The 23,019-nt window shown below is 35.7% G+C and overlaps 2 protein-coding genes across 3 annotated transcripts in view; one reads left to right on the top strand and one right to left on the bottom strand.

Moving 5' to 3' along the window:
* Positions 1 to 14,153, bottom strand: part of uex (metal transporter uex) — an 82,005-nt gene extending 67,852 nt beyond the window's left edge. The window contains exon 1 of the mRNA XM_088232823.1: positions 13,472 to 14,153. Coding sequence (XP_088088949.1) covers positions 13,472 to 13,902 — 431 coding nt within the window. The 5' untranslated portion in view covers positions 13,903 to 14,153. The remainder of the gene's footprint in view (positions 1 to 13,471) is intronic.
* Positions 14,154 to 18,787: 4,634 nt separating this feature from the next.
* The window catches only part of LOC148277491 (dipeptidyl peptidase 9), a 30,826-nt gene continuing 26,594 nt past the window's right edge, over positions 18,788 to 23,019 (top strand). For both annotated transcript variants that reach the window (XM_088232826.1, XM_088232824.1), the window contains exons 1-2: positions 18,788 to 19,229; positions 20,276 to 20,438. In XM_088232826.1, coding sequence (XP_088088952.1) covers positions 18,985 to 19,229; positions 20,276 to 20,438 — 408 coding nt within the window. In that variant the 5' untranslated portion in view covers positions 18,788 to 18,984. The remainder of the gene's footprint in view (positions 19,230 to 20,275; positions 20,439 to 23,019) is intronic.

Genomic DNA, 23,019 nt, shown 5'->3' with positions numbered 1-23,019 from the left:
CATAAGAATAATAACCTCTCTCTAGTCCGAGCATCCACGCTACTTTTCGAAGCAAGCGATGTTGGACTGATTCAATGTGATTTATGCGATTCACATAGAATGGAGACCAGCCCACTATTCTAGGAGGCATATTCTAGAAGAGGGCGAACAGTCGAGCAATAAAAAGTTTTGATTGTACGGACATTAATAAAATCAGAGGATATTCTGTTAATAAAATCAAGTAATTTTAGTGATTTATTTACATTATTATCTATATGCTCGTTGTTTTAGTTGCCATAATAAACTGTTCATCAAAACACAACATTTTTGTGACACAAGTATGCTAGATACCATTATCGAGGGTGAACAAAAAGAACATGAAACTATTTAGCAAAGACAAACAAGGGCAAAACAATAATTGTATACAATATATTCATAAAAACTAAGACTTCGAGCTAAACCGTGCCAATCCAACCTCATCCCACACTGTTTAGTCGCGAAGAGATCTACGAAAAGCCGGAAGATCTATCCCAAAGAATTCCAAGTCGTGTATGAATTGACTCGTTCATTTCCGCTTGTTCTCATTCAGTTCTTCCCATTGGTCCAGAAGCGACAAGCAGACCGGAAATCTTCCATAGCTCTCAGTTCATAGGTCGATTCACATAAACCAGTGACGTCATTTAAAGTAGTGCGTTTTTATCAAAATATTTTTTATTATTTTTTCTGTACATTTTCAAGAAACTTGGTAGTACAATTTAATGCTCTAATTTTTACCCCGCGTAAGAAAACATTTTTTGTATCCAATTTCCCGTAGGGCTGAAGTTCCTCATTAAAAAAATCCTACTTTTTTCACAATTGATATATTATTTTTAATGGTTTTTAGTTCATTGGGAAGATTATTATAATTTTTTACACTTTTGAAGAAAAAGCTATTTTGACCGTGTCCTGTGTGGAATTTAGGAATTTTGATATTATGTTGGTATCTGAGTGACTTATTCATTTCAAATTCTTTTATTTTTTATTTTTTATATATTTGTATAATAGAATTTATTTTATAAAGAGTGTCTACTGTATGAACTTTAAATATTTTAAATAGACTTTCCGTATTGAATGTTAAGGGTTTCTTTAAAATCACTTTAATAATTAATCTTTGTACTATTTTAAGAGGGTTTATTTATATATATAGTTGGATAATTTATATAGTGCCATTTTCGTGAAAATCACCTCAGTGCGTCTTGCAGCTACAGAGCGCGTGGACGGTTGGGATTCTAGTTCCTCGTTTTCAATTAAGATCAATCAAAAAATATGATAGATAGGAGCTAGATTACAGGACGTCTTGCAGCTACAGAGCGCATAGACAGTTAAAATTTAGCCCCCATTTACACATTTTAAATATTGACAAATAAATTTAGTGTATTAAAAAAAAATAATAATATGAATAATAAAAAGGAGTAAGATTACAACACGTCTTGCAGCTACTAAGCGCATAGACGATTGGAATTCTAGACCCCATTTACAAAATTGAGGTATTTTAAAGGTGATATATGAAAGCTAGATGACATAATCATCGTGCAGCTACAAAGCGCATGGACGAGAGGAATTCCAGCAAAGTTAAAACATTATCAATAAATGTATAAAAAATAGAGTATAATAGTAAATTGGTCAAGTGTTCGTGCCAAGAAGTAAGCAATAAAAAAACTAAGTAAATCAAACACTGTTTCAACTCCATGGTTAATATATTGGCATATGCACCACCCCATCCTACAATACCATATTGTAGGAGAAAGATTGTACAATTGAGTAATGAGCTATTTTTAAATGATTGATTTTTAAATTATTCCTTACTCTAATAAATATGTATATACATTTTCTAATTCGTTTAACTAGTTCACGATATGGTTTTTCTATTTGAAGTTTTGTTATAGTGCCCGAAAGCCGGTTGGGTCGATTTTATTCCGATACAAATGGCACGTTTACTTTATTTAAAAATATTAAAACGACCAATTTAGATTTGTAATTGTTTTGTTTCGATTTACCAATAATATTCAGCCGGTCTGCAAACATTCGCGGACGACAAAATATTATCAAATTAATTCAAACTTTAAAAGACTGTTTTCTTCAATTAGATGAATCTCACCCGCATAAATAAAGGTTTCAGCTCTTTAACTTCACAAACATGAACAGATGAAAGAATTGAAGGAATACAGATGTTCAAATATGGGCAGAATGGTGAATGTTACACAGTGTGTAAAGTGGCCATTTAAACCAGCCATTGACAGGTCATAAGCCCTGTAGATGCCTAGACTTCTATATTACCTTCTCATAAATGTTCTTCATCTCTGTTGTAATATGTTAATATAAACAGCTCCCCAGGGAGTTGAATCCAGTCCTTGTCTACAAAAATTTGGACAAACTCAAAATATTGTTGATAAATTACCTGGTCCATGAAGAAGTATAGAAATTGAAAAAATAACATTTTCAGGCGTTGCCTAGTCTAGTATGTAGGTGAAATAATTCAATTAGACGAATCTCACCCGCATAAATAAAGGTTTCAGCTCTTTAACTTCACAAACATCGACAGATGAAAGAATTGAAGGAATATAGATGTTCGAATATGGGCAGAATGGTGAATGTTACACAGTGTGTAAAGTGGCCACTTAAACCAGCCATTGACAGGTCATGGGCCCTGTAGATGCCTAGACTTCTATATTACCTTCTCTTAAATGTTCTTCATCTCTGTTGTAATATGTTAATATAAACAGCTCCCCGGGGAGTTGAATCCAGTTCTTGTCTACAAAAATTTGGACAAACTCAAAATATTGTTGAAAATATAATAAATTTTATATACCGTAGGTATGTAAGATTACAGCAAATGGAGACAGATTAAAGCCGGTTGAAGAATCTGTATATTTGGGAAGTATGTTTACAAGAGACAGAAATGTGGATAAGTACATTGAGAGAAGGGTTAGTGCCGGAAACATAGTTAATGGTGCCTTAAAATCGATAGTAGCAAATAAGAACTTATCAAAGAAGCAAAATTGGCAGTACATAACGGAGTTCTGGTACCAACCCTTATGTATGGTAGTGAAGCGTGGTGTTGAAAAAAGAAGGATGAAAGTAACTGCCCATATTTGAACCTCTACATTCCTTCAATTCTTTCATCTGTTGATGTTTGTAAATGTTCTTCATCTCTGTTGTAATATGTTAATATTAACAGCTCCCCAGGGAGTTGAATCCAGTTCTTGTCTACAAAAATTTGGACAAACTCAAAATATTGTTGATAAATTACCTGGTCCATGAAGAAGTATAGAAAATGAAAAAATAACATTTTCAGGCGTTGCCTAGTCTAGTATGTATGTGAAATAATTCAATTAGATGAATCTCACCCGCATAAATAAAGGTTTCAGCTCTTTAACTTCACAAACATCAACAGATTAAAGAATTGAAGGAATATAGAGGTTCAAATATGGGCAGAATGGTGAATGTTACACAGTGTGTAAAGTGGCCACTTAAACCAGCCATTGACAGGTCATAAGCCCTGTAGATGCCTAGACTTCTATATTGCCTTCCATGAAGGTTGGCCACCCGTGATGTAAGTAATATTTACTTTAAATTTAGTTCTGTTTGATGCAACAACTCTCATCCATGAAATCAACTCAAACGACGTAACTTCGTGATATATTTTATTATTTGGATATACTACCCATTATTTTAATACATAATTCATTAACTAGAACTATAAAACTCACACAACACCGTCAATTTTATCACATAACTCTACGTGTATCCATAGTGATATTATGCAACCGTGCATGTGTGAAAATATTGAAAATATTGAGCAGTATGTTTATTTAGGTTTAACTATAGATTGTAATTTTAAATGGGATGTACATATTAGAAAATTGTGTAAGCGATTAAGAGCAATAAGTAATAGAATGTACATATTAAAATATTATGTCCCTGTTAATACTTTACGAATTATTTATTTATCTCTCTCTGAATCAATTATACGATACGCCATAACTTCCTGGGGGTTATCAAGTGAAACTAATATTAATTTTATTCAAACCTTGCAAAATTCTATGATCAAATTGCTACTACATAAAGATGTATACCGCCAGAGACACAATATTTCAATATCATTAATGTATAAATCTGTAAATAAATTATCTGTTAGGGCTCTACTTTGGTACAAATTAATTTGTCAGCATGCGTCGCACTCCGAGTATAAACTCAAGTTGGTACATGATTACAACACCAGGTTTACTAGTATGGAAGGGCTAGCTGTTCCTAGATACTGCAATAAATATGGCAAAAGGACACTGCAATACAGTATACCTAAAATATTTAATATGTTACCAAACAATATTAAAAATACTGAGTTAAATACAGGAGTTCGACGTTTGCTCAAATTATGGTTATTAGAAAAAAGTTTTTTGTATTAGTGATAGTTTTTAATTTTTCAAAATGTAATCTGTAATTGTTTTTCAAGTAAAATTATTGTTAATGTAGGCTAAGTGTAAATAATTAATGTAATTTATAAGAACCTGCTGACGAGTTGTACGTATGCAACTCAGCAGGACTTTAATTTAAGAATTTTTTGTAAATATTTTTGAAAAAATAAATAATTAAAAAATAAACAAAAAATAGTACTACGAATTAAAAGTTTAAACATTAATATTAGGTATTCAATTGAAATGTCAACTGGCCGAATTGTTCTAGTAATTAATAGTGCTAAAAACGGCCGCGTCGAGCGCCATATGTCCCGCAATATGACGCATGAAAGTAATTATGGTCTTATGTCAAAAGTACCATCTCAAAGATAAATAGCCCTTAAGAAACAATGTTTGAAATACTGTTTTTCAAATCAAGAATCTTCAAATAATTTGTGTAATCTGCAAGTTTAATCTAGGAGAAAAAACTCGCACTGGAATTAATACATTCAAAATATGGTACACTTATTTGTATGAAAAAATAAGCTGGAATAATCGGCTAGTTTCTTGGCGCGCCGCAGGCGCTGGGCGCGCTTTATTAATATTTATATTAGGATAAAAATATGAAAAAAATAATTAGTAATAATTAATTTGCTCTTCTGTAAATAGTTACAGTAAAACATTATTAATGGTTGGTCAAATATAATAGTAAGCTGCGCATAATCGCTTCTAAACACGGTTCGCCCCTGACGCACAGTCGTGTATTCTTCATCCAAAGGACAGGCTTCAATTGTTTTATACTGCTTGAAAGCATTTATGAAATAACGTAGGTGTAAGCAGCTGAATAAATATTGCTCAAATAATACGTCGCGCGACGTGACGTAGTGACGTTCAATACTTCGCTGGCCGGATAAAGAAGGTATTTACGTCCGCCAATGTATATATATAAAAAAAGGCAATGTTCGTGTGTGTGCCCTCGATGGGCTGAATAACTGCTGGGCCGATTTACGTGCGGTTTTCAGCGAAATGTAGAACTTTGCCACGAGGATATTTATAGCAATTAAAATGTTAAATAAGATAGTAGCGTAAATGTTTTTTTTTATCCATTACCAGGTTGGCATTTGACGAGAATGCATATACGAAAAAAAGAATTGAAAGACATGGCACGATCGAGTCCATCGAATACTTGAAGATGGACATGTCAAAAGTGGGAATAATCGGCGTGCGTGCATACATGAGAAGATGTATGCATGTAGAGAAAGCGAGGTCTGTATGCCAAGAAGGAGAGTTATGGCATTCTATCCTCTGGTTTGTTTGAAAGTTTTCTATGAAGTTTGTGATGTATGGGAGCGAAGTATGGACTTGGAAAAACAGGGATGAAAGTAGGCTGAATGCTGTCGAAATGCGATCTCTCAGGCGAATGTGTGGTAAAACTATGTACGATAGATGCACAAATGTTGAGATCCGTACATTATGCAAGGCTGAGACGAGCATTATCGACAAAATCAAGAAAGGAGCTCTGCGCTGGTTTGGACATGTAGAACGAATGGACAGCGAGAGAACGGCTAAGAATATTTACAATGCGAATGTTGATGGATGCAAAAAACGAGGAAGGCCGAGAAAGACATGGCACGATCGAGTCCGTCAAATACTTGAAGATGGACATGTCAAGGGTAGGAATAATCGGCGTGCGTGCGTGAGAAGATGTATGAATGTAGAGGAAGCGAGGTCTGTATGCCAAGATAGAGTGATATGTCTCTGCCTACCCCTGCGGGGAAACGGCGTGACGGTTTGTTTGTTTGGTTTATAAAAAAAAATTCAAATAAAAAAAAAAGGTTTCAGCTCTTTTACTTCACAAAAGTCAACAGATGATAAATGTAACAGCGTGTAAAGTGGCCAATCAAAACCAGCCAACAACAAACCATCACAAACATGGAATTGGCAGAGGATGAAAGTCTGCTTGAACGTGGTCGAAAGGGGATCTCTTAGACGAATGTATGAAAAGTCAATATATGACAGCGGTTACGAATGATGATGAGTCAGGTATAATTGATAAAATAAAGGAAGAGTCTCCGAGATCTGAGATCCTGGGGGATCTTCGTGGGCACCATATGCTCCAACCAGGGAATGATGAATGACGACATGCAGGTAGAAATTGTGAAAAAAAAAATTGCTTACCTATAAAAAAGACACCATTTGCCACTGCTGGAGGCCGACTGACAAATTAAAACTCGTTTGAACTCGACACTGACTGTCTCAATGGATCATGCTATTGGACTTGTTCACTCACCATATTTGTACCGCACCTCGTACAGGATATAAATGCCTAAAATATTTTTTTCACAACAACAACAAACCATTACGCCGTTTCATCGTAAGGGTAGGCAGAAAGGATAGATCGCCGCATCACTCTATCTTTGCATACATATCTCGCTTCCTCTACATTCATACATCTTCTCATGCATGCACGCACGCCGATTATTCCTACTCTCGACATGTCCATCTTCAAGTATTTGATAGACTTGATCGTGCCATGTCTTTCTCGGTCTTCCTCGTTTTCTGCATCCATCAACGTTTGCATCGTAGATCCTTTTTGCCGTTCTTTCGCTGTCCATTCGCTCCGCATGTCCGAGCCGACGCAGCACCCCTTTCATGATTCTGTCAATAATGCGTGTCTCGGCCTTACACACTTCGCGGATCTCGACATTTGCGCACCTATCATGCATCGTTTTACCACACATTCGCCTGAGGGATCGCATTTCGACAGCATTAAACCTACTTTCATCATTATTTTTCCAATTCCATACTTCGCTCCCATACATTAGAATTGGAACTAGAACTCCGTTGTGAACTGCTAGTTTAGCCTCCTGAGATAAACATTTGTTTGCCAAAGTAGATTTCAGTGCATCGTTCACCCTGTTCCCGGCACTCACCCTCCTTTCAATATCTTTCTCGGCCTTTCCGTCCCTAGTAAACATACTTCCCAGGTACACAAATTCAGAATATCTCCGTTCACGCTGATCTCACATTTAGTTATATTTTCATCCCTTTCAAAAACCAGCACTTTGGATTTATCAACATTCATAAGCAAATCGCTTTTCTTGCATACAGCGTAGACTTTTGTTACCAAGAATTGAAGGTCTTCTTTGCTGCTAGCAAGAAGCGCGGCATCATCCGCATACAGAAGACAGTCAACAGTTATACCACTCATTTTTGCTCCCATTCTTAAATCTTTCAGTTCTTTCATACAGTTATCGATGTATACGTTGAACAACCACGATGACACTACACATCCCTGTTAGACTCCTTTCGGAATATTAAACCACCATGTGAATGACCCATTCACCTTCACGCATGCTGCGCTGTCCTTATACAGTGACGCAATAGCCCTTGTCAGGTTACCATTTACTCCACACTCCGATAATTTCCACAATTTCTCTTTGTCAACGCTGTCAAATGCCTTTTGCAGATCGACAAGTGCGCAGAAAAGTTTCTGGTGCTTGGCCAGAAACTTTTCTGTCGTATTTCGCAGAGCAAACCAGCCAATGACAGGTCATACGCCTTGCACATGTCTAGACTTGAATTAATTTAATTAATTTTTATTATTTAATTTATCTTTATACCAATTAAAATCATTACTTTTTAATCATTTCTTTTCTTAATTAAAAAAGTGTTTTATTGTTTATTCTATGATAGATCGCCTCTGTTACTTCAATACATTTTAATTTTTTAATTTTTTTTTTATTTATTTCTTAAGTTAGCTTAAACAAAACAAACAAACAAACCGTCACGCCCCCGTTTCCCCGTAAGGGTAGGCAGAGAGGATAGAACGCCACAACACTCTATCTTGGCATACAGACCTCGCTTCCTCTACATTCATACATCTTCTCATGCACGCGCGCCGATTATTCCGACTTTTGACATGTCCATATTCTATTACACCGATCGCAGCGTATTTTGATCATTTTTGTTACGTGAAGGTAAGATGATCAGTCTTATGCTTCAGGTACCAGCCCAGGGACTATGAAATATTCTAGTGTGAAAACATTCTTTTTTTAAATATTAATATAAACAACAACAAACCATCACACTGTTCCCCGTAAGGGTAGGCAGAGAGGATAGAACGCCACAACACTCTATCTTTGCATACAGATCTCGCTTCCTCTACATTCATACATCTTCTCATGCACGCGCGCCGATTATTCCGACTTTTGACATGTCCATCTTTAAGTATTTGTTGGATTCGGTCGTGCCATGTCTTTCTCGGTCTTCCTCTATTTCTGCATCCGTCAACATTCGCATTGTAAATATTCTTAGCCGTTCTCTCGCTGTCCATTCGTTCTACATGTCCAAACCAGCGCAGAGCTCCTTTCTTGATTTTGTCGATAATGCTCGTCTCAGCCTTACATAATGTACGGATCTCAACATTTGTGCATCTATCGTACATAGTTTTACCACACATTCGCCTGAGAGATCGCATTTCGACAGCATTCAGCCTACTTTCATCCCTGTTTTTCCAAGTCCATACTTAGCTCCCATACATCAGGGATGGGACCAGGACTCCGCTGTGAACTGCCAATTTTGCCTCTTGTGACAAGCATTTATTTGCCAAGGTCGATTTAAGTGCACCGTTCACTCTGTTCCCGGCACTCACCCTCCATTCCATCCCTAGTGAACATACTTCCCAGATGCACAAATTCCTCTACTTGTTTTAGTATAACTCCATTCACAGTGATTTCACATTTAGTCATACTTTCATTTCTTTCAAAAACCATCACATTCGATTTATCGACATTCATCAGATAATCGCTTCTCTTGCATACATCGTAGACCTTTGTTACCAAGAATTGCAGTTCCTCTTTGTTATTAGCAAGGAGTACAGCATCGTCAGCATACAAAAGACAATTGACTTTTAAATCACCCATTTTTGCTCCCATTCTTAAGCCTTTCAGTTCTTTCATGCAGTTATCGATATACACGTTGAACAGCCATGGTGGTGAAAAATAAAAAAAAGTTAGCTTATATTAAAACTAATTTAAACTATTATGTACACTTACATCATCTATATATATTTACATTTCCTTACAGTAACTTATACATTTATTTTTAAATTCTTTCAGACACTTTTCATTCTTCATACATTCAGGCATCTCATCATACATTTTTAAACCCTTATACATCAAACAATTTTGCGACTCGGCTCTTTTCAATAATGGTAGTCTTATTTTATCCTTTTGTCCAGTAGCATATTCATGACAGTTTTTGTTTAAGACAACTTTATCCTTAAAATATTTTGGTAATTTATCGTGAAAAAATTCATGTATAAATATCAACATATTAAATTTAAGTCTCCTTCTTACAGATAACCATTTTAGTTCATCTCTCATTTTTTTTACATTGCTGTATTTATTTTTCTTAAGAACTATTCTCATCGCTTTATTTTGTAAAATTTCTAGTTTATTTAAATTTCCTTCGTTTGCTAAAAATAATAAAAATAAAAATAATTTTTGCTTACTTTAGAAGATCGCCGTCTACTGTTGGACATGGGGGTGCTTCATGACATACTCAGTGGACGCCTTGATAGTCCGGCTCTTTTGTCAGAGTTATCATTAAATGTCCCCGGCTACCGCACCCGTCACACGTCGAGCTCTCTATTTCATGTGCCAGCAGTTCGTACGAACTATGCCCAGAACTCTCCACTTATACGTTTTGCTAGTGAATATAATTTGAACTTTCCCCTTATTGATCCATTTGATTGTAAAAAAATAACATTTAAAATGCGCGTCTTAAAACATTCTTTTTTGTCTTATACTTAGTTTCAATAATAAAGTTTTATTTTATTTTATTAAATTTTATCTATTTCTTAATATTTTATATATATTTATATTTTCGATACCTGACACCCTCTTTCCAATATAACACCCACACACCCACCCTCTCACTCACTTACACTCACACAAACACACTAGTATGTATTGTACGTGTATTTAATGTATTTCTGTGGATATCTGTCATTGGTTTTATTCTCTGTATATGTTATTTGTTATATTTGTATTACATGTATTACTGTTGATATCCCCAATAAATAAAATAAGATAAAATAAAAATAAAATATTGTTGAGCAGTATCTATATGTGGAAGAATGATTGTTTTGTAAATTAGTTCTGCAGTATCTTTATTTAATTTATTTCTCAATCTACTAAGGAAAAATATTTTTTTTGATATTTTTTTATTAACGTGTTCAAAGTTTGCATTTAATGTCAATTTTGAATCAAGTATTATCCCCAAATATTTCATTTCATTAACCTTTTCTATGGTTTCATTATCAATAAGTACATTCATCCTTGGGTTTGGCTTTTTCCTTCCTAACTCCGTGTATTTTGTTATTCCAACATTAAGCTGAAGTTTATTAATTTTGAGCCACTCAGATATTCTGTTTAAGTCCTCGTTTAATTTGCTAATTTGCTGCATACCAATGTTATAATTTATTATTTAACTTATCTTTCCTTATTTTCTGCTGATTTTATTTCATGTATCTATATCTTTTATACTGTGTTTAAAAAATTTTAATTAATTTTAATTGTTTTTCGATATTATTTTACACGTTGTTTTTTTTTTTCATTTGAAAATTTATTTATAAACCCTTACGGATTATTACAATAATATTACATAAAATAATATATACATTTTTCATTTATACTCTGTTGTTCAAGATAATATTTTTTACGTCTTTTGAAAAGTTTGTCTGAGTCTTTTGTTTAGTTTTGTCTGGTAGTTTATTATATAATTTCAGTCCCTGGTTCATTAGTCTTGATTGTCCTTGTCTTGTTTTAGAAAGTTGTATATGGTATTTGTCTGATATTCTCGTATTATGTCCATGTTGACTACAATTTTTTACTAGTTTTAGTTCTTCGTCTACAATTACATTAGTGGCTAATTTATGGATAAATTTTAATGATTCTAGTTGAAAGAGTTCAGTTATATTTAATTGCTTAGTTTGTTTAAAAAGTTCTCTAGTTGCAGTTAAATAGGGAAGGTCATACACTAACTTTAATATTTTATTTTGTTGTCTTTGTAGTCTGTTTATGTCATTTTGATATCCTGCTCCCCATAATAGTTGCGTATAACATATTTTAGTTTTTACATAGGCTTCATACATTAGAATTTTTTCCGTTTTTGGAATAAAATTTTTGATTTTTAAAAAAAGACTCGATAATGTCGCCACTTTGCTAATTAAATTGTTGATATGAATTGTCCATGTTAATTGTCTGTCTATTGTTAGTCCTAAGTATTTAACATGTTCAATTTCAGTAAGTCGTTCATTATTTATGTAAGCATCTACTTTATGACATTTTTTTCTAGTTTCAAAATGGATAATATTGCATTTTTTTTCATTAAGTGTAAGTAAGTTTGTGTTTGTCCATTTAGTCAACATAGTTAGGTCTTTGTTTATGTCATTGTTTGTTAATACGTCTGTTTGATTTTTATAGAATAGTCCAATGTCGTCGTTAAAGGCGTAAGCCGTCGAAATAAATAAATATTCGCTTAAATAGGTGCGAAGGTTTTCACGGTCACTGTTATCAATATTATGTATCTTTTTTGGGTGATACCGTGTATGTTGGATTTGATCCGACGTTTCGGCTACCATTGCAGGAGCCATCTTCAGAAAAAACTGTGTGTTTTATAAAGAAATGTATGTGTTTATGTACTAGTAATTTGTACCGTGTCGCAGTCAGCAGTAGGCACATTTCTAGTTTTGTAGGAAAGAATAATTATGTTTATGTACTAGTAATTTGTACTGTAAATATTGTAAATATTCGTAAATATTCGCTTCTCAAAAATAACGAAGGTGAATGATGAAATTTCCGAGCCCTTCAAAATTTCATTGGAGTACCACAAGGATCGGTTCTCGGACCGGTTTTGTTTATCATATACATAAATGATATTGTCGAAACATTAAAATATTCAAAAATAAGACTCTTTGCGGACGATGCCTTAATATATACATCGGGAGAAAATTATAAAACAATTATGGACAGACTAAATCATGATCTTAATAGTGTATCACTGTGGCTAAAAATTAATAAATTAAAATTAAATGTTAACAAAACTAAATATATGAATATAGGAAACAAAAGAATAGCAATTACACCATCAATTGTAATAGAAAATGAAAAACTTAATGAAGTCACTGAAATTAAATATTTCAGATTCAAAACTTACATTGCACCAAAACGCTAAGATGGTAATAAATACGATTGCAAAAAAAATATCAATTTTTGGGAAGGACCAGAAGATTTATTGATTGCAAAACTATTTACAAAGCAATTATTGAACCACACATTTTATTTTTATCAAACAAAGAAAACATAGATAAACTAACTGTATTACAAAATAAAGCCTTTAGAATCATTTTGAAAAAAAAAACAGATACACGAGGGTAAAGTCGATGGTAAATGAAATGAAATTATTAACATATAAACAAATAATATTTTACTATACAATGATATTTGTTCATGAAATTATAAACTCTAATAAAAAAACAGAATTTTGGAAACAAATTGATCGGAACCAGCGTGAACACGATCACAATACTAGAGAAAAGAACACAATTAGACTTCCATTTAGGAAAAAGGCAAAAAAAGCAATTAAAAAGTATTACGAAATGGAAAAAATATTTATGAAGAAAAAAACATATCAAAATTTAAAATAATGGTCAAGACATATGTGATAAACAATTTATAAATTAAATATATTTGCAATGTTATTATTAGAACACACATAACAATATGTGTGATATGTGTGCCCTACTTTAAGATTTATATAAAAAATAATAAAAATGTATTACTCTGTTGTAAAAAATTTAGATCGAAAGAAAATTAAAGTTAGCACAAAAAAATAATTAATTATTGCCGTAATACAAGATTTGATCTGTATTAGTGATTTTTAATTAATATTTATATTTCCCGGGGGTTGAATCCGGTCTGTGTCAAAATAAATTTGTACTAACTCAAAATACTGTCTCGATTCTAACAAGATTCTGCCTTGATTTAACTCACAGATTTTGCGAGGATTTTTGCATCTCGAGCGGGTCGAGACCCGGGATTTTCCCCTGGTGGATCCACCGCCCGTCGAAGAACAAACACAAATAAACACCGTCCTCGGCCCCCGTCGCCGGGAGCCGCACCGCCAGCACGCAGCCGTCGGGGCCCGCGGCCAGCTCGCGCACGGCGCCCCCGGCCGCGCCGCGGCAGCGCGCGCCGGGCCGGCCCGCGGCCGCCGTGGCGCCCCACGCCAGCCCCGCGCCCAGGCCCGCGCCGCGCACCCGCACCAGCGCGCCGGACGCTCCGCCATCTTGATAATTATACAACCCGGCCCCCGCGAGGGAGCCCACCGCCGGCGGCGCGCGCCTGGCCCCGCAGGCCCGCGCGAACAGACACACAGTAAACAGTAACCCACAAGTCCGCAAAAGCACATTCACTGTTGCCATTTTCGAGGCGACTGGCCCGTCACCGCAGACGAGTTGTCAAAACACGGTGTTTCCCGGCATTATCGCGAGTACGCTGCGCGTGGCCGCCCTGTTTGACGTCTACCAACCGAGCGGCGTGCGCCCGACACCACCTGGACTCGAGGCCTCGGCGTGAAATGATGTAGGCCGTTTGTTAGACGTTTGAAAACGTCAAAAAATTTTAGGTTATGATTCTATTGGTTTGTTAAAAAATTCTTAAGCAAAGCAAACTGAGAACCTACATATTAAACTTTGCGTATTTTTTATTAAAATAAACTTAAATAAAATAGATGTAATTCTTAAAGCCTGGTTGAAATTTGAAATTTTGTTAATCAATAAAAATACCCTTTTCAAAACGAGTATTATTAATTTATTTTTTTAACTTCAAGGACAAAGAATAAGTACTTTGAATATCTTCCAGTCAACCAAAAAAAAACTGGTCAAAAGAAGAGTTGGTTGAAATTTTGTACTGAAATACTTTAAATATATATCAAAAGAGAACATAAAATAAAAATAACCTAATTAATGAAAAAAAAAAAGTTTTTTTTTTAATTTGGAGATATGGCGTGCACATTGAACTTTTCGAATAAAATTACATTATTTATTTATTTATTAACGGACATTGTCCATGTTTACAATTTATAAGGTTTAAATATTGCAATAAAAGAATAGTTTAAAACATTTTTAAAAAAATAAAGAAGCATTGACAAACATAAGGGACATCGAGACAAGATCTGGACTATTTATTTAGTGCTCGTTTAAATCCTTGTAAACTTAAACCAAAAAAGTCCAGATCTTGTCTCGAGTTAACAATACGACAAAGGCATTTAGGCCATAGTTTGTTCTATGCTGATCGATGAACAGTACTTCATTGTTTCTCAATCTACGAGTCGGAATATTGAATTTTACTTGTCCCAGTAATGATGGAACATCGATTATACCATTTAGTATGCCGAACATATATATGGAGTCAATATTAGTTCTACGTTTTTGTAGACTAGAAATATTTAACATTGACTCTATTTCAGCATAAGAATAATTATCTCTCTCTAGTCCGAGCATCCACGCTATTTTTCGAAGCGAGCGATGTTGGACTGATTCAATGTGATTTATGCGATTGACATAGATTGACATTATGTTATATTTATTTATTTATTTAAAAACTTCAAGTAAAAAATATTAGTAATTTGGCGGACTTACTGCTAAAAGCAATATCTTCCAACCAACCGAAAAACAGGCAGGTCAAAAGAAGAGACTGGTGATTTTTTTTTTCTAAAAAAATCACAAACAAAAAAAATCATTTATGGGAAGATCGCGAAATGTAATCGATGTAAAAAAGGTGTTTTCACATATAAAACAATCATATGTCCACACATAAATTACTGTTCTTCTATTCTTTTTTTATTTACTAAAGGAGAAATTAAAAATTTACGAAGTTTTCAGAATAAGGCGATGAAGATTATACTCAAAAGAAAAATATATTCTAATGTAGAAATAATGCACAAAGAAATTGGCTCGCTCGCAGTAAAGCAGCAAATATTTGTAGACAGGGACTGGATTCAACTCCCTGGGGAGCTGTTTATATTAACATATTACAACAGAGATGAAGAACATTTAAGAAAAGGTAACATATAAGTCTAGGCATCTACAGGGCTTATGACCTGTCAATGGCTGGTTTAAGTGGCCACTCTACACACTGTGTAACATTCACCATTCTGCCTATATTTGAACATCTATATTACTTCAATCCTTTCGTCTGTTGATGTTTGTGAAGTTAAAGAGTTGAAACCTTTATTTATGCAGGTGAGATTCATCAAATTGAATTATTTCACCTACATACCAGACTAGGCAACGCCTGAAAATATTATTTTTTCAATTTCTATACTTCTTCATGGACCAGGTAATTTATAATTTAATTTAATTTAATTCAATAATTTATCAACAATAACAATATATATATAAAATAAAATATTCAAAAAAACTTATTTATTTAAAATAACAGCTGTTTTTCAATTGGGAGATAAGGCTTGCACATATAAACAAAAAAAATATTAAAAGTGCATAATGCTACATATTAAATTATGAGAAAAATGTGGAATCAGATGAGTTTGGAAGGAGAGAGAAAGAGGAACTAAGGAAATAAAAAGTAGTAAAAACTCAAGGAGTTAAGGATTCTGGGCAAATATATAAATGTTTAAGGCGTTTCTTGCAAGTGGATAGAGAGGGTGCATTTTTTATATGAAGGGGCAGCTCATTCCAAGATCTAACGGCTTGGACGGAAAAGGAATAGATGAAAAATGATGTGCTATGAACGATCAGAAAAGTAAGTGAAATTCTCAGCAAGATATTTTGGAGCGCGAGGGTTGTGAAGAATGTTGTAAATAGGTGTGAGAGACTAAAAGTTTATGCGCTGATAAATGTATCCTTTATTTTAATTTATTTATACGCCATATGGGCTTTTACATTTGTTAGAAATACCTTTGAGTACAGCAGTGTAATATAAGTATATTTAAATGAAGTTTAAAGTAAAGCTAGGGTTTCCTAGGACAGCGGTGCCCATATTTTAACGGCCGTAGTGAACGGTGATGCAGTGGACAGCCGTCGTAAAGGTGATTAGAGAGTGGTTTCCTAGGAAAACGGTGTTAATTGGCGTTGATAACACCGTTTTCCTAGAAAACCACACTCTAGTCACCTTTACGGGGGCTGTCCATTACATCACCGTTCACTACGGCCGTTAAAATACGGGCACCGCTGTCCTAGGAAACCCTAGCTTAAGAATAACATAAGAAAAACTAAAAGAAACATATAAGGAAATGTACATGTCATATACATATTATATTTAATTATAAGTTAATTAAATTCGCTGTTTTTTATATTTATTTTTATAATCTGTAATTTTCTTTGTAATGAGGAAGATAAGTGGATTTTTAAAATTATAATCATAATCTACTTTGGCAAACAAATGTTTATCGCAGGAGGCTAAACTAGCAGTTCACAACGGAGTTCTAGTTCCAACTCTAATGTATGGGAGCGAAGTATGGAATTGGAAAAATAATGATGAAAGTAGGTTGAATGCTGTCGAAATGCGATCCCTCAGGCGAATGTGTGGTAAAACGATGTATGATAGGTGCACAAATGTCGAGATCCGTGAAGTGTGTAAGGCTGAGACACGCTTTATTGACAGAATTAAGAAAGGGGTGCTGCGTTGGTTTGGACATGTAGAGCGAATGGACAGCGAAAGAACGACTAAAAGGATCTACGATGCAAATGTTGATGGATGCAGAAAACGAGGAAGACCGAGAAAGACATGGCACGATCAAGTCCATCAAATACTTGAAGATGGACATGTCAAAAGTAGGAATAATCGGCGTGCGTGCATAAGAAGATGTATGAATGTAGAGGAAGCGAGGTCTGTATGCCAAGATAGAGTGTTATGGCGTTCTATCCTCTCTGCCTACCCCTACGGGGAAACGGCGTGATGGTTTGTTGTTGTTGTTGTTGTAATTATTTTTATATTGGGACAATTTATAAAGCTCTGTTTTTGTGCCTACCGGTTTTGATACCTACCCGTCTCGTCGTCAGGACACCAATTAAACCAACAAGCAAAACCCTCTGCACACCTTCATCGTAGTTGTTGCACAAAAATATAAAACCATCACGACATGCATTTTAATACCCACATGCACCGATTAGATTATGAAAATATTTCTTGCTGTTTGAGAAATAGTTGAAAAAAGGGGAGGGATCGAGGGAGGGGCGTGAGTTTAATTGGTTTAGGGTGACCATTACAATGGAACATCGTATAATGTCAATACTTTACATATTTATTGCTTATATATTTAATTGTTACAAAGTTAATACTTTTAATGTTAGTATGAAAAATAACTTGACCATTCTATTTTTTAAATTTAAAATCTCTATTTTTTGTATGTGTGATTGTCAGCCTCGCGGTTTAATGGTCAGTGCGTTTGACTACCATGCAAGAGGTCTCGGGTTTGATTACCGACGTGGTTGATAAGAAATATTTTTTTATTTTTTTTTTATTTAAATTTTATTGATAAACCCTTACGGGTTACATACATTTAACAAAATGTTTTCACTTTTGAAATTCACATTCTACTGTTAATAATAATATTTTTAACATCTTTTGTAAAGGTTGCCTGAGTCATTTGTTTAGTTTTGTCTGGTAGTTTATTGTATAATTTCAGTCCATGGTTTATAAGTCTCGATTGTCCTTTTCTCGTTTTAAAAGATTGTATATGATATTTTTCTGATATTCTCGTATTGTGTTCATGTTTACTACAATTTTTTTCAAGTTTTAATTCTTCGTCTACAATTACATGAGTGGCTAATTTAATTTAAAACGGTGTTTTCACTCTAGAATATTTAACAGTCCCTAGACTGGTATCGTAAGACTGAGCATATTACCTTCATGTGATGTTTTTTTTTTCATCTATTGATATATTTTACATGCCCCTTAATTTGTTTAAAAATAAATTGAGACTTATTTCTGGCTGCGATACGATCCCACTTACGATTTAATGATGCACACACCTGAACACTTACTCCCACACTAATACACATAAACACACATCTACACTTACACTCATACAAATACACATAAGTACATCCTTTTGTTATAACACAATGTAATAATTTTTGTGATTTTTATTTGGAAACTTCGCTGGTCTGTCTTTAAACCGTATTTTAAAAAAAAAGTTTTCATATCATTATCGACTGTTTGGTTCTTTATAATTTGTAAATTCATGTAAGTTGTTTTTAGCCTAGAAGGCCCTAACAAAGGAAATAAAAAATGTGTACATTATACGAACAGCCTCGAACGTCAAACCGGCGACTGCGCGCATAAGCGAGCGCCGCTCGACGTGAAGTCAGCCGCGGGCGCAATTCGGTATCCGAGTCGGCGAGGGACGAGTGTTCGGCTCATCTGTCAAACTATGAGAATTGCCGGAACCAGAATCGCAGAGAAAAAAGTCGCGAGCGCAGCATGAGCCCGCCCCCGGCCCGCCTCCCGCAGCCCCAGCCAGCGTAACGCGCGCGGCGGCCATGGACGCGCCCGGCGAGCCCGCGGCCGCGGCCGGCGGGAAGTGCTCCTGGGCGGAGCTGCGGCGGGTCTCGGACGAGCTGCGGCGCGAGCTGGCGGCCGTGGCCGGCCTGGTGCCCATGCAGGTCAGCTTCGGCAACTGGAGCGAGGACTGCACGCGGGTCTACTACCTGCTGAGCGCGCTGGACTGGGGCCCGCCGCTGCACTACGTGGACGTGCCGCTCAACGCGCGCCCGGCGGAAGGAAGGTAACGGCCTTGAGTCGATTTAGTTTGTTTGAAACGCACAGCGCTCGGTTAGCTTAGGTTAGTAAAAGTAACAATTATTGCAATATTTCGAGTTTGTCCAAATGTTTGTTGACAAAATACCGGGTTTCAGCCCCCAGAGCGGTGGTTCGTAACCGGTGCTCCGCGACATTATGAAATCCAAAATTTAATGTCGACCAAAATGAAGGTATCGCTGATTTTGTACAATTTCTTCAAAATTATATCTTTTGTGCTAAAATGGCATATTTAGCCGATATTTATGATTACTCGAATAGCGTCCATGCAAGCATTCGAGGAAGAAAAGATTTTTCTGACTGGGAATAATTCAACATATTAATACTTGTAAAATACTTTGTGTTATATGATTTACAAATAAAAAATAAATGTATAGACTTCCATATTTCCTTCACGAAATGTTTCCCCTCTCTGTTGTAACAAATTTAGATAAAAAAAAACTCCCCAGGGGGAAATCCAGCCTGTCTACAAGCATTTGGACGTACATTGTTGACTGAATGCTGTTGAAATGCGATTCCTCAGGCGAATGTGCGGAAAAACAATGCATGATAGGTGCCCTAATGTCGAAATTAGAGCAGAATGCAAGGCTGAGTTAAGCATTATCGACAAAATTAAGAAAGGTCTTTTGCGATGGTTCGGTCATGTGGAGCGAATGAATGATGAAAGAACGGCTAAAAAGATTTACGATGCGAATGTGTCCGGTTGTAGGAGTCGAGGAAGGCCGAGAAAGACATGGCACGATCGAGTACAACGAATTCTTGAAAGTGGTCATGTGAAAAGTCGGAATAATCGACGTGCGTGCATGAGAAGATGTATGAATGTGAAGGAAGTGTGCCAGGACAGAGTGGTGTGGCGTTCTATCCTCTCTGCCTACCCCTCTGGGGAAATGGCGTGATGGTTAGTTAGTTAGTTAGTTTGTTGATTATATCACACATTTTTTGAGACAAAAGTCCCCGAAAGACACGGACCTACGAAAATATAGACAGCGGAAGATAACTTTTTTCCTGTTCCAGCGGCGTGACCCGCCTGTGCGGCCGCCCGGGCGTGGGGGCCCTCCCCGGGCCCGCGGAGCGCCCCCGGGGGCCCCCGTGGGGCGCCGTGTCCACGTACCAGCTGCACCCGGCCATGCCCCGCCTGCTCCTCTCCGTGCAGGGCTCCCTGTACACCCTGCGCCAGGTAATTTGTCCGCAGCGATGGTTCTTTGCGAGTGGAATTATCGACTCGCCATGTTTGAGTCGGTCGCTAAAACTGTTCGGATAAAAAGGTGCCTACTTATGATTGAATTCCGAATCTAAAAATAATTAATATTCAAATATTGAATTTAAGTAGGTACCTATCGGGGGCTTAGGGTCATAAGGGCGAAACTACAAAAATGCTGTTTTGTGTAAGTACTAATCTGATATCCAAACAAAATATCCTGTTAGTGAGAAAAAGATAATGTCATTTCATAGAACAAAACAACCAATTTCCTTCGAGTACCTATTAGAAAACTCCAAAATTGATGTAGTCAAGTCCATCAGAGATTTAGGAGTTGTTTTGGACTATAAACTGACATACAACGAGCATATAGATAATACAGTAAATAAATCACTGAAATTACTTGGCTTCATTAACAGAATATCCTCTGATTTTACTAATGTCCGTACAATCAAAACTCTTTATTGCTCGACTGTTCGCCCTCCTCTTGAATATGCCTCCTAGAATAGTGGGCCGGTCTCCATTCTATGTCAATCGCATAAATCACATTGAATCAGTCCAACATCGCTCGCTTCGAAAAATAGCGTGGATGCTCGGACTAGAGAGAGATAATTATTCTTATGCTGAAATAGAGTCGATGTTAAATATTTCTAGTCTACAAAAACGTAGAACTAATATTGACTCCATATATATGTTCGGCATACTAAATGGTATAATCGATGTTCCATCATTACTGGGACAAGTCAAATTCAATATTCCGACTCGTAGATTGAGAAACAATGAAGTACTGTTCATCGATCAGCATAGAACAAACTATGGCCTAAATTCTCCAATGACCCGCCTTTGTCGTATTGTTAACTCGAGACAGGATCTGGACTTTTTTGGTTTAAGTTTACAAGGATTTAAACGAGCACTAAATAAATAGTCCAGATCTTGTCTCGATGTCCCTTATGTTTGTCAATGCTTCTTTCTTTTTTCTTTAAATGTTTTAAACTACTCTTTTATTGTAATATTTAAACCTTATAAATTGTATACATGGACAATGTCCGTTAATAAATAAATAAATAAAGATGAAACTCATCCGATAAGTAGTTACCTAGATAAATTTGTGTGAAACTACAAATGAAGCGTTTTGTTTAAAGTCAGAAGAATAAAACACCCTTTACATCATTTTGTTAATTTACTAATGTAAGCGCAAGTTAGGGTCATATAGACGAAAGCGTAGTTTCATATTTTTGTCTCCAAAAAATTTTATGCTCTATTAACTGTATTTTTTATTTTCTTTATTTGTTACCCTTAAAAGACAGTATTATTTTTTGAAAACTGTTCTATCATTTATCTCAAAACTGTGTAACTATGAAACTGTGTAAAAATGTAACTATGACTGAATGTAAGATTGTAGTAAATGGAGATAGTTTGAAACAGGTCGAAGAATTTGTATATCTGGGTAGTATGTTACTATACTAGAGATGGAAATATGGACGAGGATATTGAAAGGAGGGTTAGTGCCGGTAACAGAGTTAATGGTGCCTTAAAGTCTGTCGTAGCAAATAAGTGTCTATCGCAAGAGGCTAAATTAGCAGTTCATAATGGAGTTCTGGTACCGACCCTAATGTATGGAAGCGAAGCATGGAGTTGGAAAAAAAGGGACGAAAGTAGACTGAATGCTGTTGAAATGCGATCCCTCAGGCGAATGTGCGGAAAAACAATGTACGATAGGTGCCCTAATGTCGAAATTAGAGCAGAGTGCAAGGCCGAGTTAAGCATTATCGACAAAATTAAGAAAGGTCTTTTGCGATGGTTCGGTCATGTGGAGCGAATGAATGATGAAAGAACGGCTAAAAAGATTTACGATGCGAATGTGTCCGGTTGTAGGAGTCGAGGAAGGCCGAGAAAGACACGGCATGATCGAGTACAACAAATTCTTGAAAGTGGTCATGTGAAAAGTCGGAATAATCGACGTGCGTGCATGAGAAGATGTATGAATGTGAAGGAAGCAAAGGAAGTGTGCCAGGACAGAGTGGTGTGGCGTTCTATCCTCTCTGCCTACCCCTCTGGGGAAATGGCGTGATGGTTAGTTAGTTCGTTAGTTAGTCAAAACTGTGTTTTTGTAGTTTCGCCCTTATGACCCTTAACCCCTGCTATAGTCCTTAAAATTCAGCTTGATAAAAATGACAGCTGCCAAACTCATGGCAATAGTGATGGGATTCAAATTGATCGATCAAATTGATTTTATCAATTTTTTCATGCAAACATGATACTCTGTTTTCGAAAATTTTATTTTATTAACAAATTAACCCAAAAATTACACAAGATTTATATTTATAAAATTAACCTAAAAATTATACAGCACATTCAAGAGAAATTTTAAATAATAAAACACTCGACAGTAATACAACAAGAAAATCATAAGTACTGTTTCACACAGCTGGGCAAAGTGAACAAAAAACTGTGTATTTTATGAAATACAACAGTTCTTGTCTACAAAAATTTGGACAAACTCAAAATATTGTTGATAAATTACCTGGTCCATGAAGAAGTATAGAAATTAAAAAAATAA

This window comes from Micrasema longulum, unplaced genomic scaffold (genome assembly GCF_059751315.1).
Source record: "Micrasema longulum isolate JH-2025_06_02 unplaced genomic scaffold, ASM5975131v1 h1tg001024l, whole genome shotgun sequence".
Lineage (NCBI taxonomy): Eukaryota > Metazoa > Arthropoda > Insecta > Trichoptera > Brachycentridae > Micrasema > Micrasema longulum.
This window is presented reverse-complemented; position numbering and strand designations above follow the sequence as displayed.